This window comes from Aspergillus undulatus (genome assembly GCF_047715775.1).
Source record: "Aspergillus undulatus strain CBS 261.88 unplaced genomic scaffold BDV17scaffold_36, whole genome shotgun sequence".
Lineage (NCBI taxonomy): Eukaryota > Fungi > Ascomycota > Eurotiomycetes > Eurotiales > Aspergillaceae > Aspergillus > Aspergillus undulatus.
Window position 1 is genome coordinate 291823 of NW_027396640.1, and position 22128 is coordinate 313950.

At 51.8% G+C, this 22128-nt stretch overlaps 8 protein-coding genes across 8 annotated transcripts; 6 read left to right on the forward strand and 2 right to left on the reverse strand.

Annotated features, from left to right (window-relative positions):
* Positions 1–45: 45 nt before the first annotated feature.
* Positions 46–4570, reverse strand: BDV17DRAFT_282843 (serine/threonine-protein kinase; the record flags this gene model as incomplete). Its single annotated transcript, XM_073760265.1, has 9 exons — positions 46–862; positions 916–1366; positions 1419–1626; positions 1678–2562; positions 2620–3447; positions 3503–3935; positions 3984–4048; positions 4196–4330; positions 4391–4570. 9 exons carry the CDS (start codon positions 4568–4570, stop codon positions 46–48), a joined length of 4002 nt encoding a protein of 1333 aa, XP_073614057.1.
* A 690-nt stretch (positions 4571–5260) lies between these two features.
* Positions 5261–6964, reverse strand: BDV17DRAFT_267885 (dihydrofolate synthase). The gene has a single exon (XM_073758409.1). It carries the CDS (start codon positions 6646–6648, stop codon positions 5404–5406), a length of 1245 nt encoding a protein of 414 aa, XP_073614058.1. The 5' UTR covers positions 6649–6964; the 3' UTR covers positions 5261–5403.
* A 297-nt stretch (positions 6965–7261) lies between these two features.
* On the forward strand, positions 7262–9084 carry BDV17DRAFT_134973 (uncharacterized protein). The gene has a single exon (XM_073754200.1). The coding sequence runs from the start codon at positions 7387–7389 to the stop codon at positions 8644–8646; it is 1260 nt and encodes a 419-aa protein (XP_073614059.1). The 5' UTR covers positions 7262–7386; the 3' UTR covers positions 8647–9084.
* A 437-nt stretch (positions 9085–9521) lies between these two features.
* BDV17DRAFT_292893 (kinase-related protein) lies at positions 9522–10289 on the forward strand (the record flags this gene model as incomplete). The annotated part of the gene is made up of 1 exon (XM_073762462.1): positions 9522–10289. The coding sequence occupies one exon, from the start codon at positions 9522–9524 to the stop codon at positions 10287–10289; it is 768 nt and encodes a 255-aa protein (XP_073614060.1).
* Positions 10290–10714: 425 nt separating this feature from the next.
* Positions 10715–11802, forward strand: BDV17DRAFT_267893 (putative GPI anchored cell wall protein). The gene is made up of 3 exons (XM_073758410.1): positions 10715–11106; positions 11175–11320; positions 11379–11802. Exons 1-3 carry the CDS (start codon positions 11003–11005, stop codon positions 11684–11686), a joined length of 558 nt encoding a protein of 185 aa, XP_073614061.1. The 5' UTR covers positions 10715–11002; the 3' UTR covers positions 11687–11802.
* A 463-nt stretch (positions 11803–12265) lies between these two features.
* BDV17DRAFT_292895 (ribonucleotide-diphosphate reductase subunit RNR1) lies at positions 12266–15014 on the forward strand (the record flags this gene model as incomplete). Its single annotated transcript, XM_073762463.1, has 3 exons — positions 12266–12284; positions 12425–12582; positions 12636–15014. The coding sequence occupies 3 exons, from the start codon at positions 12266–12268 to the stop codon at positions 15012–15014; spliced, it is 2556 nt and encodes an 851-aa protein (XP_073614062.1).
* A 1879-nt stretch (positions 15015–16893) lies between these two features.
* Positions 16894–17748, forward strand: BDV17DRAFT_292896 (uncharacterized protein; the record flags this gene model as incomplete). Its single annotated transcript, XM_073762464.1, has 1 exon — positions 16894–17748. One exon carries the CDS (start codon positions 16894–16896, stop codon positions 17746–17748), a length of 855 nt encoding a protein of 284 aa, XP_073614063.1.
* A 778-nt stretch (positions 17749–18526) lies between these two features.
* BDV17DRAFT_135269 (putative MFS monosaccharide transporter) lies at positions 18527–21894 on the forward strand. The gene is made up of 4 exons (XM_073754202.1): positions 18527–18912; positions 18982–19113; positions 19174–19642; positions 19695–21894. The coding sequence occupies exons 1-4, from the start codon at positions 18769–18771 to the stop codon at positions 21668–21670; spliced, it is 2721 nt and encodes a 906-aa protein (XP_073614064.1). The 5' UTR covers positions 18527–18768; the 3' UTR covers positions 21671–21894.
* Positions 21895–22128: the final 234 nt, after the last annotated feature.

Here is a 22128-nt window from a genome sequence, read left to right on the forward strand (position 1 = left end):
AATAAATAGACAACTTGTTTTGACCACAGATCATGATCCGCGTTCTCACTCTTGCTGCGTCAACCGCCGACGTCGTGGCAGAACGGAGGGTCGACGAGATATGGAGCTCGGAGGTCGATTATCATCGTCGGTTGACAGTTCGACATGCGACAGTCGATTCGATACAGGCCGAGCCAACCTGGGTCTTGGAGCACCGGAACTGCCGTTGCCACCCCCTGCCATACTCGTACTTGGTCCCTCTCTGCTCCCAGGACGGAGCGCTAATGCAGAGCCACTAAGTGCGGTTCGCGGACGCCGTTGCGTTTCTCGGCCATCAAAATATCCTTTCGACTGGCTCTGTCTACTCATCTGCGGAGTGACAGGCGCAGACTGGTTGACAAGAAGGCCAGGGGACGTTGCGGACACACTTCCTCGTCTCACGACGTTTGGCTTAAGCTTACCTAATCCATACGACTCACTTTTCTCGTTGGATTGAATAAGCTTCCCGGCCATGTCGCGGACTAGAATTGCAGCGTCATGCTCAAGTTCTCGGATCGCATCCAAAAGCCCATATCCTGCGAGTAGTCCGCCCTGCCCCTCGCTCGAATCGCAGATGCTGGATATAATTCGAAGAAGATTCAGGCGAACCGCGGCCTTATTGTGATGCAGCTTCTGTCCTATCCTGCTGAACAAGTCTGGGCGCGCGAGGGTTGAGGCGATGGGAGGACTGAGTCTCAGCAGTTTCTGAAGAGGCTCAAGGATATTCTCAAACGCATTTGCCTTTGACAGCGTCAAGCACCTTACTATTGCGTCTGTAAATGACGGCTGGTCGTAGCGATTTTCCAACAGATGTTCTTCGACTTTGGCTGTTTCCTCCTGGAGCCTATCATGATAAGTTAGCCCACGACGCATAATTCGAGACAAAATGTAACATACCATATGAAGATAGCATCCAACGCTGTCACCTGCCAGTACGGATCAGAAAGCAACGAAATATAGAAAGCAAGACCTTTGTTCCGCCACAACTCCCGACGGCCGACTTTTCCAGAATGGGCCATATCGCACAGGATAGGCAACGCGAATTCCTTGAGTGGACGTTCAGTCTTCACGATCTTCTGAAGTAAGGGCACAATACCATTCAGAGCAGCGTCTTCTTGTCGTGACTTGTTGAGGCGGCACATGTTGTAGATTGTGTTCAGGATTTGGTTAGATACTTCTCGGAAATGCGGGCGCTTGATGGTGGATCGTAAGAGGTCGGTCAACACGTCGATGGCATTTGAGTTCTGAAGAGAGTCGAGGGTCGTTGATAGCATGGACAGGTTTTTGATGAATTTCAGCATAGTGATTTGGTGAACAGGCGTCATGCGCTTCAACTCTTTCAGTACCCCTACTCCATAATCAGTAAAATACGGCAAGCTTGAGCTTTGTGAATTGCCTACTATGCAAGACTGTGCGCTCAGAAACCATCTCCTTGACGTGGTTCTCAGCCTGCGAGAAAATGAAGAATATGCTTGCGATACGGCCTTCCACAATCTCGGCTAACTCGCCTTCTTCGTCCAGTACTCGGCTTAAGACGAGGGACAGAGGGTCCAAAACAGAACTGCGAGACAAGATCCTGCAAAAGTCATTCTTGGGTGTTGAGCCCTGCTTTTGGTCAGTTGACGTCGCTAGAGTGGAAGAGACACGACAAGAACGCACCTGCAACTCGAAGACGCTCCAGATGCCGTTTACTCCAACCAAGACCAAGTCCCGCTCATCCTCGTAATCGTCCTCCAAGAACTCAACTAGCACATTCAGACCTCCTGCACTGACAAACATCTGAAGGGTAAGAGTAGATGTTTGGTACATCTGCTCAACGAAAGCTGCCGCTTCAAGCCGTATCTCCCGAGGATACTTTTTCGCGGCGAACTCGTTAACGATAGGGATACCTCCGACGAAGCAGAGGTTCTCCTGTATCTCATAATCATTATAGATAATCGCATTCACGATCCTCAGCAGACAGAGTGTGATGTCGCGTCGACGACATAGGTCAAGAATTTCCAATATTGGCAGCATGCCATGAGCGCTAATGATAATGTTCTTTGTCTCTGGAAAATCGCAGAAGACGGCTAGAAGCTGCTCCGATATGTCCCCAAGTACTTCTTCGTCCTGTGATGTTTTTAGAGTACCAACAAGACCTTCCACTTGATTTCGTAGTCGAGCATGTTTGTCACGCGCAATGTTGGCTTCGAGATCCGTTTCATCGAGCCCTTCCTCAAGCTGTGCGAAAGGGTCATCATCATCATCCTGGTCTCCTAGCCAAGAGTTGTTTGAAAGCTTCGAGTTAAGCATTAAGGTGCTCTTGGTTGAACTGCCGTCGCTATCAGCTGTCTTGTCTAGCGTGACTCCGTCCACGCCCAGGATATCAGAAAAGTCTTCATCAGTCTCATTCTCAGCAAATTGCTGGATTTCAACTGCCCCACGGCGCTTGACTGAGATTTGCCTCCCAAGTTGGAGCTGATCTTCTTGGTCGGATGAGCTATGATACCGGACAAGTTCCCTGGGTCTAACTAGATCCTGCGAATCTGTGCTCTCATCGGCCTCCTGGTGGATGTCAGCAGTCAAATCGTTGACGATTTTACAGTGTGTAGGTACACTCACTTGGAATGCACTGATTTTGCGGTCAAGTACATCTTCGTTTGCCATGATGATGTCGGAGTAATCTTCAATAGAGTTCTCCTTGAAAAACAGCGGCAGACGCTGTGGTCGTATTGGCGACGAAGAATTCGGAAGCATCTGCCCACCGTGCGACTGAGTCATGGAGGTATTTAATGGCGGACCGCGCCTCGGATGCGCGCCGTACTGTAGATTTTGAGCTTGTTGCGTTCCTGTATTTATCTGTTGCGACGGAGAGGGGCGAATTGTCTTCAGTGGATCTGGCTCGCCGGCCTGTAACGATCTTTCAAAAGGGTCGTCGAAATCCTCGAAGCTATCATCGGATTTCAGGACTGTGCCATCAAGAGAAGCAAAAGCCTTAAGTTTCTCGGATGAAAGCATTCCTCCAAAGTTATCGTGCGGCCGCAGATGAGGAAGTTGTAAAGCACTGGGGGATATGGCGGTAGCAAAGTCATCGTCCCAATTATCCTCTTCCGATGAGTTAGGAGACCTGAACCTATCCGCTGCATTTCTGGAGAGTGGGCTCGGAAGCGTCTCTTTGGTCGGGGTGAACCGAGTGTCGAGCCGTAGAGATGGTGTGTTTTGAGGATCATTTCTAAGCCCTCTTTTTGGCGCGCTTGATTCGGGCGAACGCAGAGCCTCGTTCCACTCCTGGACGCTTTTCACAGCCTCTTCATAATCAGTCGACTTCTTGGGAACCACCGAGTCAGATCTTCGGGCATTGACAATCCACGGATGCTTAAGGAGCTTCCGAGCAGACACACGAAGGTTGGGGTCTTTCTGAAAGCACTGCATCAAGAAGTCTTTTACAGCCTAGGCAATCATCAGAGAATGAGTACAGGAGGTCTTAGAGAAAGCGGCGACTCACTGGAGAGGCTCCTTGCGGGAGCGGCGGGTGGTCATCAGCGACAATACGGAATAAAGCCGGCATAGGTTGCAAATTGTAATATGGAGGTTTTCCCTCCAGCAACTCAATAACCGTACACCCAAGACTCCATATATCTGATGCTGTCGTTGCACCTGACAATTCAATCACTTCAGGGGCCATCCAATACGGAGTGCCTACAACGCTGGATTCACTTAATCCGGTCGTTCGACTGGCCACACCGAAATCCGCGAGTTTGACAAGGCCCTCTTTTGTCGTAAGGATGTTTGCGCCCTTGATGTCTCTGTGGATGACACCCTGGTCGTGGAGGTAGAGAAGACCATGGAGAACCTGGGACATATAGACCCCGACCAATGTTTCCGGAAAACGACCGAAGTTTTTGGCAATTGAGTGTAAGGAGCCATTTTCGCAGTACCTAAACCATTAGCCGTCAGCCCTTCCCGGCGATGGTTTGCGAACGTACTCGAGGATTATGTTTAAGGTCTCGGCCGACTTCACAAACCCATGGTACTTCACAATGTTCGCGTGCTATGATCCATCAAGTCAGTTGGCGTCATGAGTAAAGAGAAGTTGGCTTAGGCACGGAGCATACATCCAAATTTTTCAAGAGGTCAATCTCGAGCTATAGCAAACATTGTTAGTAGGCCACTCGAGCACCGTAGGCGGGCATCGTACCATAATAACCCGCAATTCGCTCTTTGGGAGATCCGCAAGCTTGATCTGTTTAACCGCAACGGTCTCCCCTGTATTCCAATTAAGTGCCCTGTATACTGACCCAAACGCACCACGACCCAAGCAGTCACCCAGTTGCTTCGGAGATCACCGTCAGTTTCAATGGTCGAAGCGACAGCACAACGGGGGCGAGCGTACATAATCCTTAAGTTCCGCGACATCTTTCGCCGAGGTTTTTCCCATCCTCTCATCCTTCGGCTTCTCATCTCGTTTCGTCGGGCTGGAACCGAGTCTTGTGAGGCGTCCTTTTGCGGCCGTGCCGGGCGTTCTGGAGGTCGCGGGATGCCCCTCGGGCCCCTCGTTGGACCGAGACACCATAACCGGTCAAGGTCAGAACAGATATTTTGAACAGATATCGACTCAATCAGAGACGCCGGTCTGGGTTGTACAATCTCGAGCACGGAGCGAGGGAGGGAGGAAAAGGCAGGCGCCGGGGATTTGATGGATCGCTCATATCAGCACAGCTATATAGCAGCATAATTATCAGTAATACTCGAGGTATGGCAGTCAGGTGGATAAGAACATCAGATTTAAAGTATGTATCCTGTAGGAGAATTGATGGATGACGTTGTGGGGAGATGTGGAAAAGACATACCGGAGCGATCCTGGCACTTGCACTCACGAAGCGGCGCTGAGAAAACGCGACAGACAACATGGGATCCTGACTTAAATCTCAGCCAGAACCACAGGTTGCCAGCAAAGTGTCAGGAACAGGGGCAGATATTAAGCATGAATAATAATCCCCAGTGTTGTTCTCTTGGAGCTGAACCTTGGGAACAATAATCAACTAGCGGATGTTTTCTCTGAGTCTCCGGTCCCCACAGGCCGCCACTATCCAAAGCATGACGCAGCTTGTGCTCTCCAATCAGCCTTATCAATCAAGCGCTATTAAATGAGCTTAGATCATAGTCCTATGTCATAGTAATCAATGAGGGGGAAAAAAAGAAAAAGAAAAAAAAAAAAAAAAAAAAAAAAAAAAAACAGTTTGAGTTATTGTTAGGATATAGAAGCATGGTTAAATATATATTTGATCGCGATCGAGATTGATTCATACACTTCGGAATATGATATAACGGGATATGGAGTGGAGTTGAGCCCTTGCTTTCCCGGAGTACTTTAGCCTACAAAATTAAAGTATGATAGATGATTCATTATTTGTTCGTCTCTCTGAGTAAACGCAGAACATCCGAGACGAGATAAAGGCTCCCTGCGATGACTAGAGGTCCACCGTTCGCCAAATGACACGCCCACTCTAGCGCGCCGAGAATGTCCTTGCCTAGGGATTGTACCTCCCCTATGTCATCGATGGTTTGAATACACGAAGATAACTCTTCAGGACCAGCGGCCTTAACCCAAGGCATCCCATCAACAGGACCAAAGCTCGTCGTTACAACGTTGTCACCAGGCTTAATGATCGAGTGAAATAGTGGGCGAATATCCTTCCCGTGAGATGCTGCAATGACCCAAGTGACGTTCTTCTGAGATGGGCGTAGTTTACGATCGATGTATTCTCCAAGGACCTCAGCTGATTGGGCGTTGTGTGCGCCGTCCAGTAAAACAGGCTCTTCACGCGTGGTGAGAGGTTTTATGACAAGTTCTTGCAATCGACCTGGCCATTGCACGGAAGTAAGACGTGGTATCAAGGCGTCGACATCGGGGTTTGGGCGGATTTGTGGCAGGACGGCTTTCAACGCGGCGGTGGCACAGGACATGTTCGCCCGCTGGTGGGTTTGAAAGTCATTATGGAGAAACAAGTTGGCGAGCGAAGGCAATTGATTGTCTGGAGCATCTGGACGAACGATAGCGGCATTCAGACCAAGTTCGTCAATACGGTCTTTGATAGCTTCGATCGCCTCCGGACAGTTGGTGCCGTCGACAACGCAACTGACACCAGGTTTCAGTATTCCGGCTTTCTCCCGTGCAATCTCTCCGATGGTGTTCCCTAAAAAAGCCTGATGGTCCAGACCAATCTTCGCGATGACCGACACCAAGACATTGTTTAAAATATTCGTGGCATCCAACCGGCCGCCCATGCCCACTTCAACGACTCCGATCTCGACTTGCTCATGATTGAATATCTCAAATGCCGTTGCGGTCAATAATTCGAATTCGCTGGCTCCGATGCCTAACGTTTGGTCTCGTAGCTTGACCTTGGCTTCAACCTGCCGGAAGAGGGACTCTTGAACAACCCGCTCGTCAATTGTGATGCAATCCCAGCGATCGATCAGGTGTGGAGAGGTGAAGCGGCCGCAGCGAACGCCCCCGGACGTCAGAACATGCGATAGGTATGCGCTGATCGAGCCTTTACCATTTGTGCCAGCGATGTGGATGGCCTTCCAGGACAGCAAGGTGTGTTGGAGGAGCCGTGAAATCCGGCTGAGACCGAGCTCAATCATTCCTCCGGTATGCAGCGATCAATGAGGCCGAAACCCAGCCTTCATGATCGAAAGTATGGAGGCATTGAAGTTGCCGGAGGGTTGCTGGCACTCACTCATCATTTTCCCGCGGAATGATCTCGGAGCTACCAGGTGTCAGCCCGCCGACGATAACGATAAGATAAGAATATATGCGCCTGAGCTTTAAGGTGTCGACTTTTCTGTCTCCCGGGAAGCGGGTGTCAGGTGCGACCGTACGACTGACTGTCACGTTTATAATCGTTGTTATTCAAATATCACGAATAATCAAACACGCGTACCTAGATACAGTTGACAGCAACTGTCTTATCAGCTTGTTCAGCTTGAGAGCATCGGAAACGCCGAGGTGCACTGGATGTCTTTAATCGCTGTTGCGCCACACCCCAGCCCCGTCTACTTCCGAGGCTCCGAGCGCGACCCCGACCATCTGTCTGTCTCAAGCCTCTTCGCTCCGCAGAATCGAATCTCATCAACACCAGCTCGTCGTTATTCCCCACCCATCGTCGCGTCGTCTTTTGTGACCCTCACGCTCTTTTCATATGGTTTTGGGAACGGCGCTACACTTGACGCATATTTCAAGACATTTGGGTGAAAAATTTCGCAGCTATGGGCATCCCGTGAGTTTGTCGCTGTTCCTCTCTGGTCGTGGTCAGAATTGCGCGCGCTTCGCAACGCCTTGACGTGCGCTTAGAGCAGTTGGCCTGACTGTTACTTTCTAGTATGTACCGTGAACCCTCGTCCACCGAGGCTTCTAAGCACAGCACTGTTAAAGACCCCTGTGCTGCTGCACGCTCTGCAATTCGTCGCCAGACCACCATTCGTCGTCCCTCGCGTTATGGGGGCTCTGCTTGGCGCAGTGCGACTCTGCGCTCACCCTTTCCTCGCCCTTTAGTTGACGAGTTAGAACGCGAAGCGAACGGGCCAACGCGCCATTCATACTCGCCTGTCCCGCCTCCGGCTCCCCCCAGTGATCCTCTCCACCCCAACGGCGGCTTCGAAGCCTGGGGTCGAAGTGAGGCTGGGCGGCGAATGGTTTCTAATGTGCTCCGTCGTAGTCGGCAGATGGCAACAGAGCGAAACTCGACACTGGCTGATTTGGACCCACGCACTTCGTCAACGGCTGATGCTCACGCACGAGCAGAATCGCAGGATCATCTGCCGTTCACACCCCGTTTCGCTCCTGCCATCGCATATCATGGATACTCGACACCTCTGGCCGGCCCAGATGGTTCCATTCGTTTGCCACCTGCTTATGGGGAAGATACTGCGTCACTCATACCTTTACTGCGTCGAGTGGGCTCTATGCACGACGCGAATTTGACGAGCCGTGGGCCACCTATAGATGGCTTAGGCGATCGCCAAAGAAGCGTCGATTTGGATGACGACCATGCAAATGACGCATGGGAGACTCTGCTTACCACGATGGCACCTGATACCAATCTTCCCAGTGCTGATTCCTCCTTTACTTCCGCTTCCGCATCAGGGACGAATGACTCGCGTAACGGGACATCCAGAAGCTCCGCGACGTCGCTCGATCCACTTCAGAATTCCCTTCATACTACAATCCCAACGGTTCATATGACACTTGATCCTTATCAGGAATATCCCAACCCATGCGATTATTCTAGTACCAGCGGTTCCGATACAGAGTCCGATGGAGAAATCACACAACAATCACTCTACCGTCGCTACCGCCGTCGAATGCGCCAAGTCGAATCCATGAGACGCGCACAAAATCTCCAATCGGCAATGAACAACCCCCCTTCCATCCCCACAATCTCTTTCGCATTCTCGGATTCCTCTCAAGACAATGAACTCCAGGACATGCAGGCCATCCTAGGTCGATTTGCACGCCGGGAAGACATCCCCGATGACTGGTGGGCAGCAGCTGGACTGACTCGCACCATCGGTCAAAGAGCAGGTGCAAGCGACGTTTCAACCACTACACCTGGCCCGGATGGCCCTGTTAGACCAAGATAAAACGGTTCCTGACTTCTCTTGCCCATATCTTTGTTCAGTGTTTGACTATAGTTTGAAGATCTTTATTTCAGGCAGGCTTAGCGGGAGGGATATTGTTGCGGCGCTTTGGGCGTTCGATTCAGGGAGCACTATTGTCTACTCCTACCTACTTATGATGAGCTTACCGGGTCCACTTTGCATTTACTATTTATGACGCCTACTTTGATCCTGAGGGCCGATGGATGGGTAAACTGTGAGATTATGCTGCCGGAATGGAAAAAAAGACACCGTTATAAACAGCGGTATATATTATGGACTTGTATTCTTGCCTTTGAAGATTGATAAGTTCTGTCTGCGCCACTGTAAGCGTTGGCTGAGTCTGCGGGCCGATGATTTGATTGCCGATGTCGGGATGAAACCAAACAATGAAAAGTGGCCAGTAACTTGTAAGGGTACTTCTGAACTGGGTATGATTGGCGCTGCTTCCTACATATATATGCCGTTTTCGAACCTCATTTTGCGAGGTTCTGGGAAAATCTGATTAAGGCCGGGGAAGATGCCGTGATGCTCTTTGACGGAGCTCATCGCTCCAGACCCCGTCATACCCCACTCTGACGACAGTCCCCGCTTCACGATTATTTATCAGGACTGCGTTCATAGCCGACGACGAGGATATCCAGTTCCGGAGAGAGCCATTCCTCTACCATGGAAGACACGATTTGAACAAGCACGCCGCCCATAAATTGACAATCAAGTTTACCATTCCTTCAAACCATCTATCACGGCCTCCCAGCTATCGCAAGCTATCCAGGCGCTCTGATTGAGATCTTGGCCATCCGTCCCTGAGCTCGTGCGCTCTCCACCTGTTTTTATTGCTTTACACAAACAACACCACCATGGAATCACAAGTCACGCGCTTAGTCGGTAGAGTCTGGGGTGAGTCTCAAGCGCACCCCCGCAAGCATCCTCAACCACTGACAGAGTCTCCCAAACCAGAGAAGTTCCAGAACACTCCTGAAAACGCCCGCCTCCTAATTGCAGTCAGCGGGATCCCTGGTTCAGGAAAGACCGAACTCGCCATCTCAATGGCCAAACGCATAAACGAACTATACGGCGCCCAAAACGGAGGCCGCCTCATCGCCACCTCAATCCCCATGGACGGATACCACCTCACACGAGCACAACTTGCTCAAATGCCGGACCCAGAGATGGCTGCCGCACGCCGCGGCGCGGCCTTCACATTCGATGGAGACAAGTTTCTAGAGCTAGTGCGGGCCCTGCGCGAGCCATTAACGGCCCAGACGCAGACATTGCACGCGCCAAGTTTCGACCATGCAGTTAAGGACCCCGTGGACAACGATATCCCCATTGCGGCTGAGCGGCGGGTCATATTATTTGAGGGTAACTACCTCAGCTTGAATAGGGAGCCGTGGAGTTTAGCGGCCAAACTGATGGATGAACTTTGGTTTGTGGATGTTGATTTTGATACGGCGCGGAAGCGATTGATTAAGCGCCATGTTAAGGCGGGGATTGCGAAGGATGAAGCTGAGGCAGAGAAACGGGTAGATGAGAATGATCTTGTTAATGGGAGGGAAATTGTGGATTATAGACTGGACGTGCAGGAGATAATTACGAGTTCTTATGATCCCAAGTGGGAATACTAATTTGGATGAGATATGGATGATGAATTTGATGAATGAAGACTTATACTAGGAGTTATGCTCCATACTTGAATTAGGATCTTGCGAAGTAATATGCCTGCCTCGTCTTTTTATAAGCCTCTCTTGGATCGTGAGACGTTCGTGGTGGCTGCTGAAGTGCTTAAACATGAAGCGGCTTTCCTACAGTTGGTATGCAATCGGAAGGCCCAGCATGGATGCCTGCAATAAGTGTGAGTTTTGACAACGCAATTAGCCCCTTTTCGAGACCGAGAAGCACAGTGATAGAGGTGTTCGTTTCAAATTTGCCTTGCTTCGAAGATCGTCCGATCTGCCGTTAGATGGGTTTGTTGCCTGAGGTGCTCATGGAGAAATTAATGTTCCGCGAGATTGGGCTGAGATCAGGGACTCCAGGGACGAGTGATCAGCAGGGCACTTTCCCTATTGGGTGAAACAATCCTCTGCTGGGGCCAAGCCTTCAATTCCTTGTTATTCCTCCATCATCAACAACGTTCTTTATTGCTGCTTCTCGAGATCCTCCTTGAACTCGATCATTATCCTGTCTGTCGCTCGTTCTACAGACCAGTCTTTCATTTATCACTTCCACGGTCTTTACCAGTACCAACCCAGTCGCTCCTTGAACTACCGTACCTCGGCGAATCCCATTGATTCCCCTGAACTACCGATTCCACTTCAAGTTCTCCGTTCAAATCGCCAAGATGCTCTTCGCAAAATCCACTGCGCTTTTCACCCTCTTCGTTCTCGGCAAGGTTGTTGCCGCTGCTGGCACCGGCACGCCTGCCTGTCTTCTTACTGTCGTGGGGTACGCTGAAGAATACGTAGAAGAATGCGATTCATGCAGTTCATGTGCTAAGGATAGATTTGAAATAGCCCCGAGACCCCCGGCGACCTAAAGGCCCTCTGCAAGACCAACGCCAAAGAAATTCAGTCCTCGATCAAAGATGAGTGTGGAGATGAGGCCAAAGATGCTCTGAAGTACTACTCCAGCGTCTGCGAAGATGCCGGCTTCGAAGTTGGTTAGTCGCCCTTTTGGATATACGAGGTCTCGGTATATACCTAACTCTACGTGAATAGACACCGGATCTTCGACCTTGACCTCGACTTCTTCTCACTCTTCCACCAAGACCTCGGACTCTGACTCCGAGTCTACCAGCACCCATAGCGGCAGCGCAACCACTTCTTCTGGTGCCAGCTCGACCTCTGACTTGGATTCCGACTCTGGCTCCGAATCCAGCTCTGGCTCCGGCTCCGACACTGAGTCTGCTTCAACCTCCGAGAGTGCAGACGACCCTACCCCGACTAACGGCGCTTCTTCCGACAAGCAAGTCTCTGCCGCCGCGTTCGCGGCTGTCGTTTTCGTTGGATTCGCTGCTACTCTCTAGAGAAGTCGTACCAACTGTAATATATTGGGGGCCTGGACAAGTTGATCGGATTATCTTCATGTGGATCTTTCGAGACATACATTGTTAGTTACAGAATACAATCCTCGCAGTGAGAACCACAGAAACCTTAAATCGCGGCACGCGTTTTAGCATCATTGTTGTATCACACGCCCATGTACTCGAAACGAGCCTGGGACGTTTTCAAAGCAAACTCTGGGGTAATGTCAGTTGTGGTGGTTGCATCATGGCTGCAGAGCACGTTTCTCACGTGACCGCGTTTCCGAAACAAAGGTTTGCGGGAGCCCATTAAACCCAAACACGAAAATTCGCGTTGATATCCACCGGGGAACGCGTGAGCCGGATACAATATCTCCCTTCCTTCAGCCCCTCCGGTCTCGCTTTTCTCTTCATCTCTCTCAGCCTTGTCTCTGGACTTAAAGCAACCCTCCTTCCTTCACTTGTACTGCTCCAAAGACTCTTCAGTGCTCACTAGTATTGCCATCATCTTTATACCCTTCTTTTCTTTTCCAGATACCCAGTTGCTCATACTCGCCGCGTCGAATTTCGCTATCGTACACGATGTTTGTCTACAAGAGAGGTATGTCTGCTTCAGGACACCATTTCCGAGTTCCTCCATGTCATAAGCTACGATTCAAATGCGTTGGCAACGATTCTGCACGCGATTTGACCGTGTCGCCACTCGAGACACGAACTTTGCTAATGCATTATTAATCACAGACGGACGCAAAGAACGCGTACAATTCGACAAGATCACAGCCCGTGTCTCAAGGCTCTGTTATGGCCTTGACCCAGAGCATGTCGATGCTGCTGCTATCACCCAGAAGGTCATCTCTGGTGTCTACCAGGGCGTGACCACAGTCGAACTTGACAACCTGGTATGTCCGCCGAAGCCATCCATGTACTGCCAGATGCTGATACTCTTCCCTAGGCTGCTGAGACTGCGGCATACATGACCGTTACTCACCCCGATTATGCCATCCTCGCCGCTCGTATCGCCGTTTCCAACCTCCACAAGCAGACCAAGAAGCAATTCTCCCTTGTCATCTCAGATCTCTACCATTATGTGAATCCGAAGAATAAAAAACCAGCGCCTATGATATCCAAAGAAACTTATGAGACAATTATGAAACATGCAGACGAGCTCAACTCTGCCATTGTATATGACCGTGACTTCAACTACAACTTCTTCGGCTTCAAGACTCTTGAGCGATCATACCTTCTGCGCCTCGATGGCAAGGTTGCCGAGCGTCCTCAGCACCTGCTGATGCGCGTTGCCGTTGGAATTCACGGCACCGATATCGAGAGGGCGATTGAGACCTACAACCTCATGTCACAAAAGTACTTCACGCACGCCTCCCCGACTCTCTTCAACGCGGGTACTCCCCAGCCTCAGCTGGCTTCCTGCTTCTTGGTCGACATGAAGGAGGACAGCATTGACGGTATCTACGACACATTGAAGACTTGTGCCATGATCTCCAAGACTGCTGGCGGTATCGGTCTGAACGTTCACCGCATTCGTGCCACTGGCTCATACATTGGCGGTACCAATGGGTCGTCCAACGGTATTGTGCCCATGCTCCGAGTATTCAACAACACTGCTAGATACGTCGACCAGGGAGGCAACAAGCGCCCTGGTGCTTTTGCTATCTACCTTGAGCCCTGGCACGCTGATGTTTTCGAGTTCTTGGACCTCCGTAAGAACCACGGAAAGGAGGAAGTCAGAGCTCGTGACCTATTCTATGCTCTCTGGACCCCCGATCTTTTCATGAAGCGAGTGGAGCAGAACGGTGACTGGACCCTCTTCTGCCCCAACGAGGCTCCTGGTCTGGCGGACGTTTACGGTGAAGAGTTCGAGGCTCTCTATGAGCAGTACGAGAAGGAAGGCCGCGGCCGCCGAACCGTCAAGGCTCAGAAGCTCTGGTACGCCATCTTGGAGGCCCAGACTGAGACTGGTAACCCCTTCATGCTCTACAAGGATGCTTGCAACAGGAAGAGCAACCAGAAGAACCTGGGAACCATTCGCAGCTCTAACCTCTGCACTGAGATTATTGAGTACACTGCTCCTGATGAGGTCGCTGTTTGCAACCTGGCTTCCCTTGCCCTTCCTACCTTCGTCGACGCTGCTCGCGGGGAGTACGACTTTGGCAAGCTGCACGAGGTTGTCGAGGTTCTGGTTCGCAACTTGAACAAGATCATCGACATCAACTTCTACCCTGTCCCTGAAGCAAAGAAGAGCAACTTCCGCCACCGTCCCATTGCCCTTGGTGTGAACGGTCTGGCTGATGCATTCCTCGCTCTGCGCCTGCCTTTCGACTCGGCTGAAGCTAAGCAGCTCAACATTCAGATCTTCGAGACCATCTACCACGCTGCCTTGACGGCGTCTTCAGACCTGGCCAAGGAGAATGGCCCCTACGAGTCCTACGAGGGCTCCCCTGTCTCGCAGGGTATCCTGCAATACGACATGTGGGAACGTACCCCCACCGACCTCTGGGACTGGGATGCTCTCAAGGCAAAGATTGCGCAGACTGGTGTCCGCAACAGTCTTCTTGTTGCGCCCATGCCCACTGCCAGTACTAGTCAGATCCTTGGTTTCAACGAGTGTTTCGAGCCTTACACCTCCAATATCTACTCCCGCCGTGTCCTTGCGGGTGAGTTCCAGGTTGTCAACCCTTGGCTGCTCAAGGATCTTGTCGACCTTGGTCTGTGGTCAGACAACATGAAGAACCGTATCATTGCCGAAGGCGGTTCAGTGCAGAACATCCCCAACATTCCCGAAGACATCAAGGCTCTCTACAAGACCGTGTGGGAGATCTCTCAGCGCCGGATCCTGGAGATGGCTGCAGACCGTGGTGCGTACATTGACCAGTCTCAATCACTCAACATCCATCTGAAGGAACCCACCATGGGCAAGATCACTAGCATGCACTTTGCTGGATGGAAGATGGGTCTGAAGACCGGCATGTACTACCTCCGTACGATGGCTGCTTCTGCTCCTATCCAATTCACAGTCGACCAGGAGCAGCTCAAGGTCACCGACACCAACGTTGCGCGGACCAACAAGAAGAAGGTTGCTGGCGCTGCAGCCACGAACTACTCCGCAGTGCCCCGTGCTCCCGCTCCGCAGGTGAATGGTAACGAGGAGAAGGCCACCAACGGCATATCTCACGAGGCTGAGACCAACGGCGAAGCGGAGAACTCGGAAGAGGAGAAGAAGGATGGCGAACCTAGCGAGGCAGACATCTACTCGCAGAAGGTCCTCCAATGCAGCATTGAGAACAAGGAGGCCTGCATTATGTGCCAGGGTTAAGTGTCTCATTGTCTTGTTCTTTGGTTTGGTGTTCTATGTCTAATATCGGGTTTGTTTCTTGTTTTCTTTGTACTTATATCACGAGTTGATGTGTGTTGTTTCTCTTTTCTCCTTGTGTTTCCTTCCTGCGCTATGACGTTGATGTAAAGTGGTTATTGTTCCCGGATTCGATATCTCTCTAAAACTTAGTTGACCGACTGATGGTCATGGTCGTTTACATATTCTAACTAGATTGGTTTGCAATCGATTATGTATATTCATACTGCATAACCTGGTTATATCAATCCGGACTGCCTCGACCAGAACCCGGGCTGAAGCAAGAGCGCATTCCCGGTAGATATAGTCTGTAAACTCGAAGATTAAGCGAGACCAGCGCATCATTGGTGGGCTCAGTGTTGAGGGTGGGGTGATCTCAATCAGCATGGGAGATTCGTGGCTCAATCCCATTGCTTTTGTGTCCCGGTTGACCGCGTTCATGCAGCAGGGTATGACAGGTGATGTCTACATTGATTCCCCACCCTGACTGTGACATAGAAATAATTCAATGGCTTCATGCACTTCTAAGCTGACAATGCAATGCGTCCGTACTTATGTTGTAGCTTACTGTACGAACTACGAAGCTTACTGTCGCTGTCGATTTCTGACAGGGGTCACCAAGGCACCCAGCCAGAGACCTATACTGTCCTCACCAACCAGGAGAAAGACAGGAGGTGGAAGACAGCAGCAAACAAAGACCCAGGTCTCAGAGCCAGTGTCAGCCTTCAGCCTTCATTCAGGGCAAACCCTGTCTTAAAAAAACAGAACCTGAACTGAATACGAGCCCACCAAGACCTGAAACCTAACCTCTCAAACCCAATTGCCTTGTTGAGTCGCGGGTGGGTTTTGTGGCGCGATCCCGGCCACCGGAAGTCGCTGAGCCTGCCGCGGCCAGCCAGCTCTCACCTCTCCGTCTCAGCCAGCGCAGAAGCCAGAAAAGTGAACACTGACAGCGAGAGCTGCGCAGCGCAGCTGGCCAGTGGATTCGTTTCCTGTTCCTGTCCACCAGCCGTCCAGCGGAGGCCGCGACTCGCTGGTCGGCTCAGACTTCAAAGTCAGCAATCCATTCGCTTTGGGCCTCAGACCCAGTTAGCCCACGTCAAAATGCCGACGATGGGGGCCAAGGCCAAGGCTGTGTGTGGCTGTTCGCATCTCAGGCACCCGCCGGGACTCTGAACCTTTGGTGCTGCGAATTTGGTTCTAATTGGCGATCCCCCTGGCGTTACCAAATTTACAGCCAAAGGAGCGCTAACAAACCTTGAAGGGCATGCAAAAAGAGATCCAGACCCTGGGCGGGCGAGTCGCAACACTCGTCAGATTTAGACCAGTCTTTTCATCAAGGTGCATTTCCGGGGGCTCCGATCGGGGGGTTTGGTGTGTTGGACAGCGACAGCTCAGGTCAGCGGTGAGATTGATGAGATGAGATGGCGGCTTGTTGTTTCTCGAGCTGCAGCAGGAGTCCGTTGGAAACCGGAGGGACTGCTGGAGTTTGTGCGGTAATTAAACGGTGGTTGGCCGTGGGTCTGGGGTGGCTCTCCATTGGGTGGCAGCCGTTCTTTGTGCTCTCACTAAGAACTAGAATTTAGATTAAATACCGCTGTCACGCCCTCTCGCGCCTTTCCTCCATCTCTATCCTCATCTTCTCATTGACAAGCCTCAGGCCCTTGCCGCTCTCTTTCTGCATCTCGCAGTTGTCGCTCCTTGATACCCTCGACTACATTGTTGGACCTGCTGTGCAGTCACCGTCAACAAACACTCACTCCTTGATATACCCTGGGCGCTTGTCTCTCTTTGTTCCAGTCCTTGATACAACACACTCGCAAAGCGGATCATCCTTAACACAATGGCCCCTATCGCAAAGTCTCTCGCCATCGCTGCCGGTGCCTTTGCCGCTCTGAGCGCTGCTGCGCCTAGCCATGGCCACAAGCACAACCACAAGCGCGAAGAGGTCACTGTCTGGCACACCGTGACCACCGTTGTCTGGACCACCGTCGATGTCACCACCACCGTCCAGGCTGGCCAGGCTGCCCCCAGCACCTACATCGAAGAGACCGTCAACCAGGCCACCGCTCCCGCTCAGCCCGAGCCTGAAACCACTACCTCCACCACCACTACAACCGCCACTTCCACTGCCACTAGCACCAGCACTGCTGAGCCTATCTCGACTGCTGAGCCTGAGGCTCCCTCCGTCGAGACCCAGGTGCAGGTTCCTACCGTTTCTGTCCCCACCCAGGCCCCTGAACCTGAGCCTACCGTCCAGAGTACTACCACCCAGGCTGCCGTCCCTGTCGAGACCTCCGCAGCCGAACCTGCCCCTGTCGCTACTTCCAGCGCCAGCTCCGGCTCCAGCTCCGGCAGCAGCGACTCCTCCGGCGGCCCTTGCTCTGCCGACTCTCCCTGCACTGGTCAGATCACCTTCTACGACACTGCCACCTCCATGAGTGCCCCCAGCAGCTGCGGTACCACCAACGACGGCAGCACCGAGAACGTCATTGCCCTTCCTGTTGGCATCATGAAGGATGAGGACTGCGGCCGGACCGTCACCATCAAGTACGGCGGCAAGACCACCACTGGTACCGTTGTCGACAAATGCATGGGCTGCGACGACACCTCGATCGACCTGTCGCGTCACTTCTTCAGCGAGCTCGCCTCGTTCGCCGAGGGTCGTCTCTTCGGTGTTGAGTGGTGGTTGGACTAGATTACGGCATGCGTGCATTTTCATTATTCCTGCGTCGTCGTCGCCTCTTTACGCTTCTTACACTCGCTATAACATACCTTTTTACCGTTCGTTTCTCATGAAGACTCAACGACTTGTTCAGGTTTCATGAGGCCCGATTTATCCTTCGTGTTTATAGATATTTACTCGGTTGTTGCAAAGTTATCCGATCCACCCAATTTGTTATTTTTCATGGAACAAAGCAGGCGAGGGGACAGGATCTGGAATCCCGCTGGGACTTATGACGCTACGAATCAAGTGTTTTCGGCAATTGTCGAGATCTTCCTGTAGCTCAGCTGTAGACCTCTTCTATTCTTTTTCGCTGTAGACCATTACTAAAGGGGAGTAGTCTGTCGGTAGGCTGAGTGATCGGCAACTGTGACATTGTCTTTTCCCTTGGCTCTTTAGATTTCTCCGGGCTCCGGTGTATTATTGCTGACGGTTCTGGGTCAGCTGAACAATGGAAATGTTTCCTTCACAATTTCCATGGTAGATACGAAGCAATCAGCATCTTGAACCTTGAAGGACTGGAATCATTGTATGGTTGGCAGTGTATAGGGATGTAGTTTCCCGGTCCGGATCCTGGCTCAGCCCAAGAGATCCGGGGTAGACTGGCCATAAATAAACGGCAACGAGTCGTGTGCAGCACGCATTCTCAGATAATGATCTAATCTTCCAAGACCAGACTTACTCCTGAAAGTATCCAGAATCCAGGGTCCAAGCATAAAGGCATTGATAATCAGCAATATAATGGAATCCGATCCCTTGACCCACCGGGCGCCCTGTTTTTTGCGTTTCCCCTCGCTTCGTCAGTCTGGTTCCGTGCCTCTCCAAGACTCCAACTCGCTTGAATTTTCTGTCCTGCTCTTCTACCCCAGATTCCCTCTTTCTCCTCTCCTGTCATCCTGGCATCTCTCTCCACTTCCCTCTCTCTCAGTTGCAAGTGGACATGCCTCCACCGGCCATGGATACCTCGCGCTTCCATAAGTAGTCCCGTCAACCATGGAAGACCGCAGACCCGAGGTCCTCGTCGTCTCCATCGTCTTCTTCCTGCTCGCTTCCATCTTCGTCGCCCTCCGCTTCGTCTCGCGCATCTTCATTGTCCGCAGACTCTCGTTGGGCGATTATTTGATGCTGCTGGCGTGGGTACGCTTGCTTTGCCTAACCATTTACCTCGGCTAGCCGCATCTGACAGCTCACTCGTGGACTCACTAGGTCATTGATTTTGGATTCTCGTTCGCCCTCTTCTACGCTACCTCGAAAGGCCTTGGTCTCCACGATAATGATATTGCCGTCGAGGCACGAGCGCCTCTCAGCCGCGCCAACTATGCCTTTACCGTGCTATATGTGAGTTGACCGACTGTTGCAAAAGGATTCCGCTTATATCCGCTCTTCTGCGCTTCTTAGAATCCCGCCCTTATGGCCGTCAAATCCGCCATCCTCGTCTTCTACCTCACCCTTACGCAAGGCGAGAAGCTCTTCCGCTATGCAAACTACGCTACATTGCTCGTTGTAAACCTCGCCGGTTTCGCATTGACGTTTGTCAATATCTTCCAATGTCGCCCCGTCTCCGCGGCGTGGGCTGCCTCGCTCCCCGTTGACGCGCACTGCACCGATATCCTTACCCTATACCTCTCCTCCTCACCGGTCAATATCATTACGGACCTGGCTATTTTGGTCTTACCGAACCCTATCCTCACGCGCATGCGGCTGCCGCTGAAGCAGAAGATTATCCTGGTGGTTACGTTTAGTTTTGGGTTCTTCGTTGCTGTGGTTGATGTTATTCGCATCGCATACTTGCAGGAGGCTACGACTGACAGGGAGATTGCGCTTCGTCAGATTCACCTTCAAAATTATGGCGGGGGTGACTTTGCTTGTAGGCGTCCATTCGCGTTCCTTGGTCTCGCTTGTTGCTAATTCAATGCCAGGGTATGCGTCTCTTTCGTTCATGTGGTCAGTCGTCGAGGTCAATGTCTCGATTATGTGCGCTTGCGTACCGAGTCTCAAACCACTGGTCGCAAGGATAGTCCCGAAAATGATTCGCGACAACACAAACAGCACTCAAACAAGTCCGTCCGATCCTCCACCGCTGCAGCCGATGGCCACTGCCGATGCCGTTCTCAACGAGTCCGTGAACCCGATGAGTCTTTCGGAAGCGCTTGCAATACCCGGACCTATCAATACTCAAACTCAAACCGATACGGAGGCAAACACAACTACCTTGACGAGTACCTCGGATCCGCGCAGCATGACCTTTTTTGACTTTGTCAACATGAAGAAACCTGCCAATATGCTGAAGCTGAGCAATAAGGAGTCGATAGCACCCAATGCTATCACGACTGTGCTGTTCTTTCTCTGGGGCTTCGCGTACGGATTTCTGGATATCCTCAACGACCAGTTCAAGCAGATTGTGCGTCTAGACGCCTGGCGGTCTCTTGGCCTTCATTGTGTGTACTTTGGGGGGTACCTGGTGGCCCCGCCGCTAGTTGGACGCTTAGTACTTAAACGCTGGGGATTCAAAGCGACATTTATCACGGGCTTGTGTTTCTACGCCTGCGGGTCGCTGATCTTCTGGCCGTCCGCTGTGTTGACATCTTACTCCGCTTTCCTGGTGTCGAACTTCATTACTGGATGCGGTCTTGCCATTCTCGAGACCGCAGCGAATCCGTTCATCTCACTCTGCGGCCCGCTGGAGAATTCAGAAGTCCGACTGAATATATCACAAGGTGTCCAAGCAGTTGGGAGCGTTCTCTCGCCCTTACTTGCCAAGCGCGTCCTCTTCCGCAGTGTGACTGATGTCTCTTCACTTGTCGACGTACAGTGGACGTACCTCGGAATTTCGCTGTTCGACGTGCTCCTAGCCCTTGCCTTCTACTACCTTCCCATACCCGAAGCCTCCGACGAAGACCTCGAGGAACTAGCTAACCGCCGACGCGACGATAACCGCGCCGCCCCATTCGGCATCCCGGTCGTCTGGATGACCCTAGCCCTAGGCATATGGTCGCAGTTCTTCTACGTCGCCGGGCAGGAAGTCTTCTCCACAAGCTTCGACTCCATAATCGCATCTACCTACCCCGATCCCCCGCTCAACTCATTCACCTACCTCACAATCGGCCGCTCCATCTTCGCTGTCGGCCGCTTCCTCGCCGCTTTCCTACAATGGTTCCTCAAGCCTCGCTGGATTCTCCTCCTCTCATACATTGGCATGATCGTCTTCGCCGCATTAAGCATGCACACGACCGGCCCCACCGCCATCGCCAGCGCAATGCTAGTCTACCTCTTCGAGTCCGGCGCATTCAGCATCATCTTCGCCATCGCGCTGCGCGGGACAGGAAAGCACACCAAAACCGCCGGCACGCTTCTCACGATCGCGATTAGCGGCGGCGCGTTCCTCCCATTTGCTCGCTTTGCTGCCCAACTCGCGACGAATTCAACGCCCGATTCGTACGCCGTACTCGTTGCGCTTTTTGCAGCTGGTGCTCTTTTCCCGGTATACCTCAACGTCGTCCCCGCGGCCAGGAAACAGGTTGACCCCGTGCCGAACGAACATCTCCGGCATACGCGCCGGCGCCGCAGTCGTGTCCCGAAAACCAGTGCGAATGTCCACGCACTCCCCCGCCAGAAGGATAATCCGTCGCAGGGAGGCGTGTACTCGCGACGGAGGAGCGTCCTCGATGATCCCGACCCATTGCCGAGCATGGACTTCTCGGGCCCTAACTCGGCGTTGTCCAGATCGAGGGCCGATTCACACTCCGCTGAGAGCGAAAGCCACGGCGATGCCGCAAGTGACGGCCAAGACGATAGCCAAAGCGATTGTACGGGCCTCAGCCATGTCACAGTGGATGTCCACCGCACGCATACGAAGGATATATCTGATACCAGCGATGAAATATCGCCTATATAATTGCCTACCGGCATGCCACGTTTATTTCCATTTCATTTCGTTTCGTTTCGTTTCTTTCAAATACGGTGCATGAATGATACCCGGCGGAATTTTGGTCTTGATCTACCTATTGTTTTGGATTGGAGTTCGGGCATCCAAGGTTGCTCGCATCATTTTTCTTATCTTATCTACTAACTAATTTCTATATAATGATTGCTGTATCTATTTATACTAGCATTGCGTGGTGGATTACTCTTGTTGAGTTGAAGGAGGTTCAAATTCAATATACGACGTTTTGCTTCAAAGCTTAAGCGGGCCATGCAAGTTGGTTCGCGAATTCGGTCCCTTCCTACAAAGTAGAGCTTTTACTCCTCCTTACTTTACAAATGCGGTCCCATGAGTGGCCCGACTCGAGAATGAGAGCGAGGTAGACCCAACGCGACGCGTCGAGTCTATCCCTAGCTACGTATCTGATACAT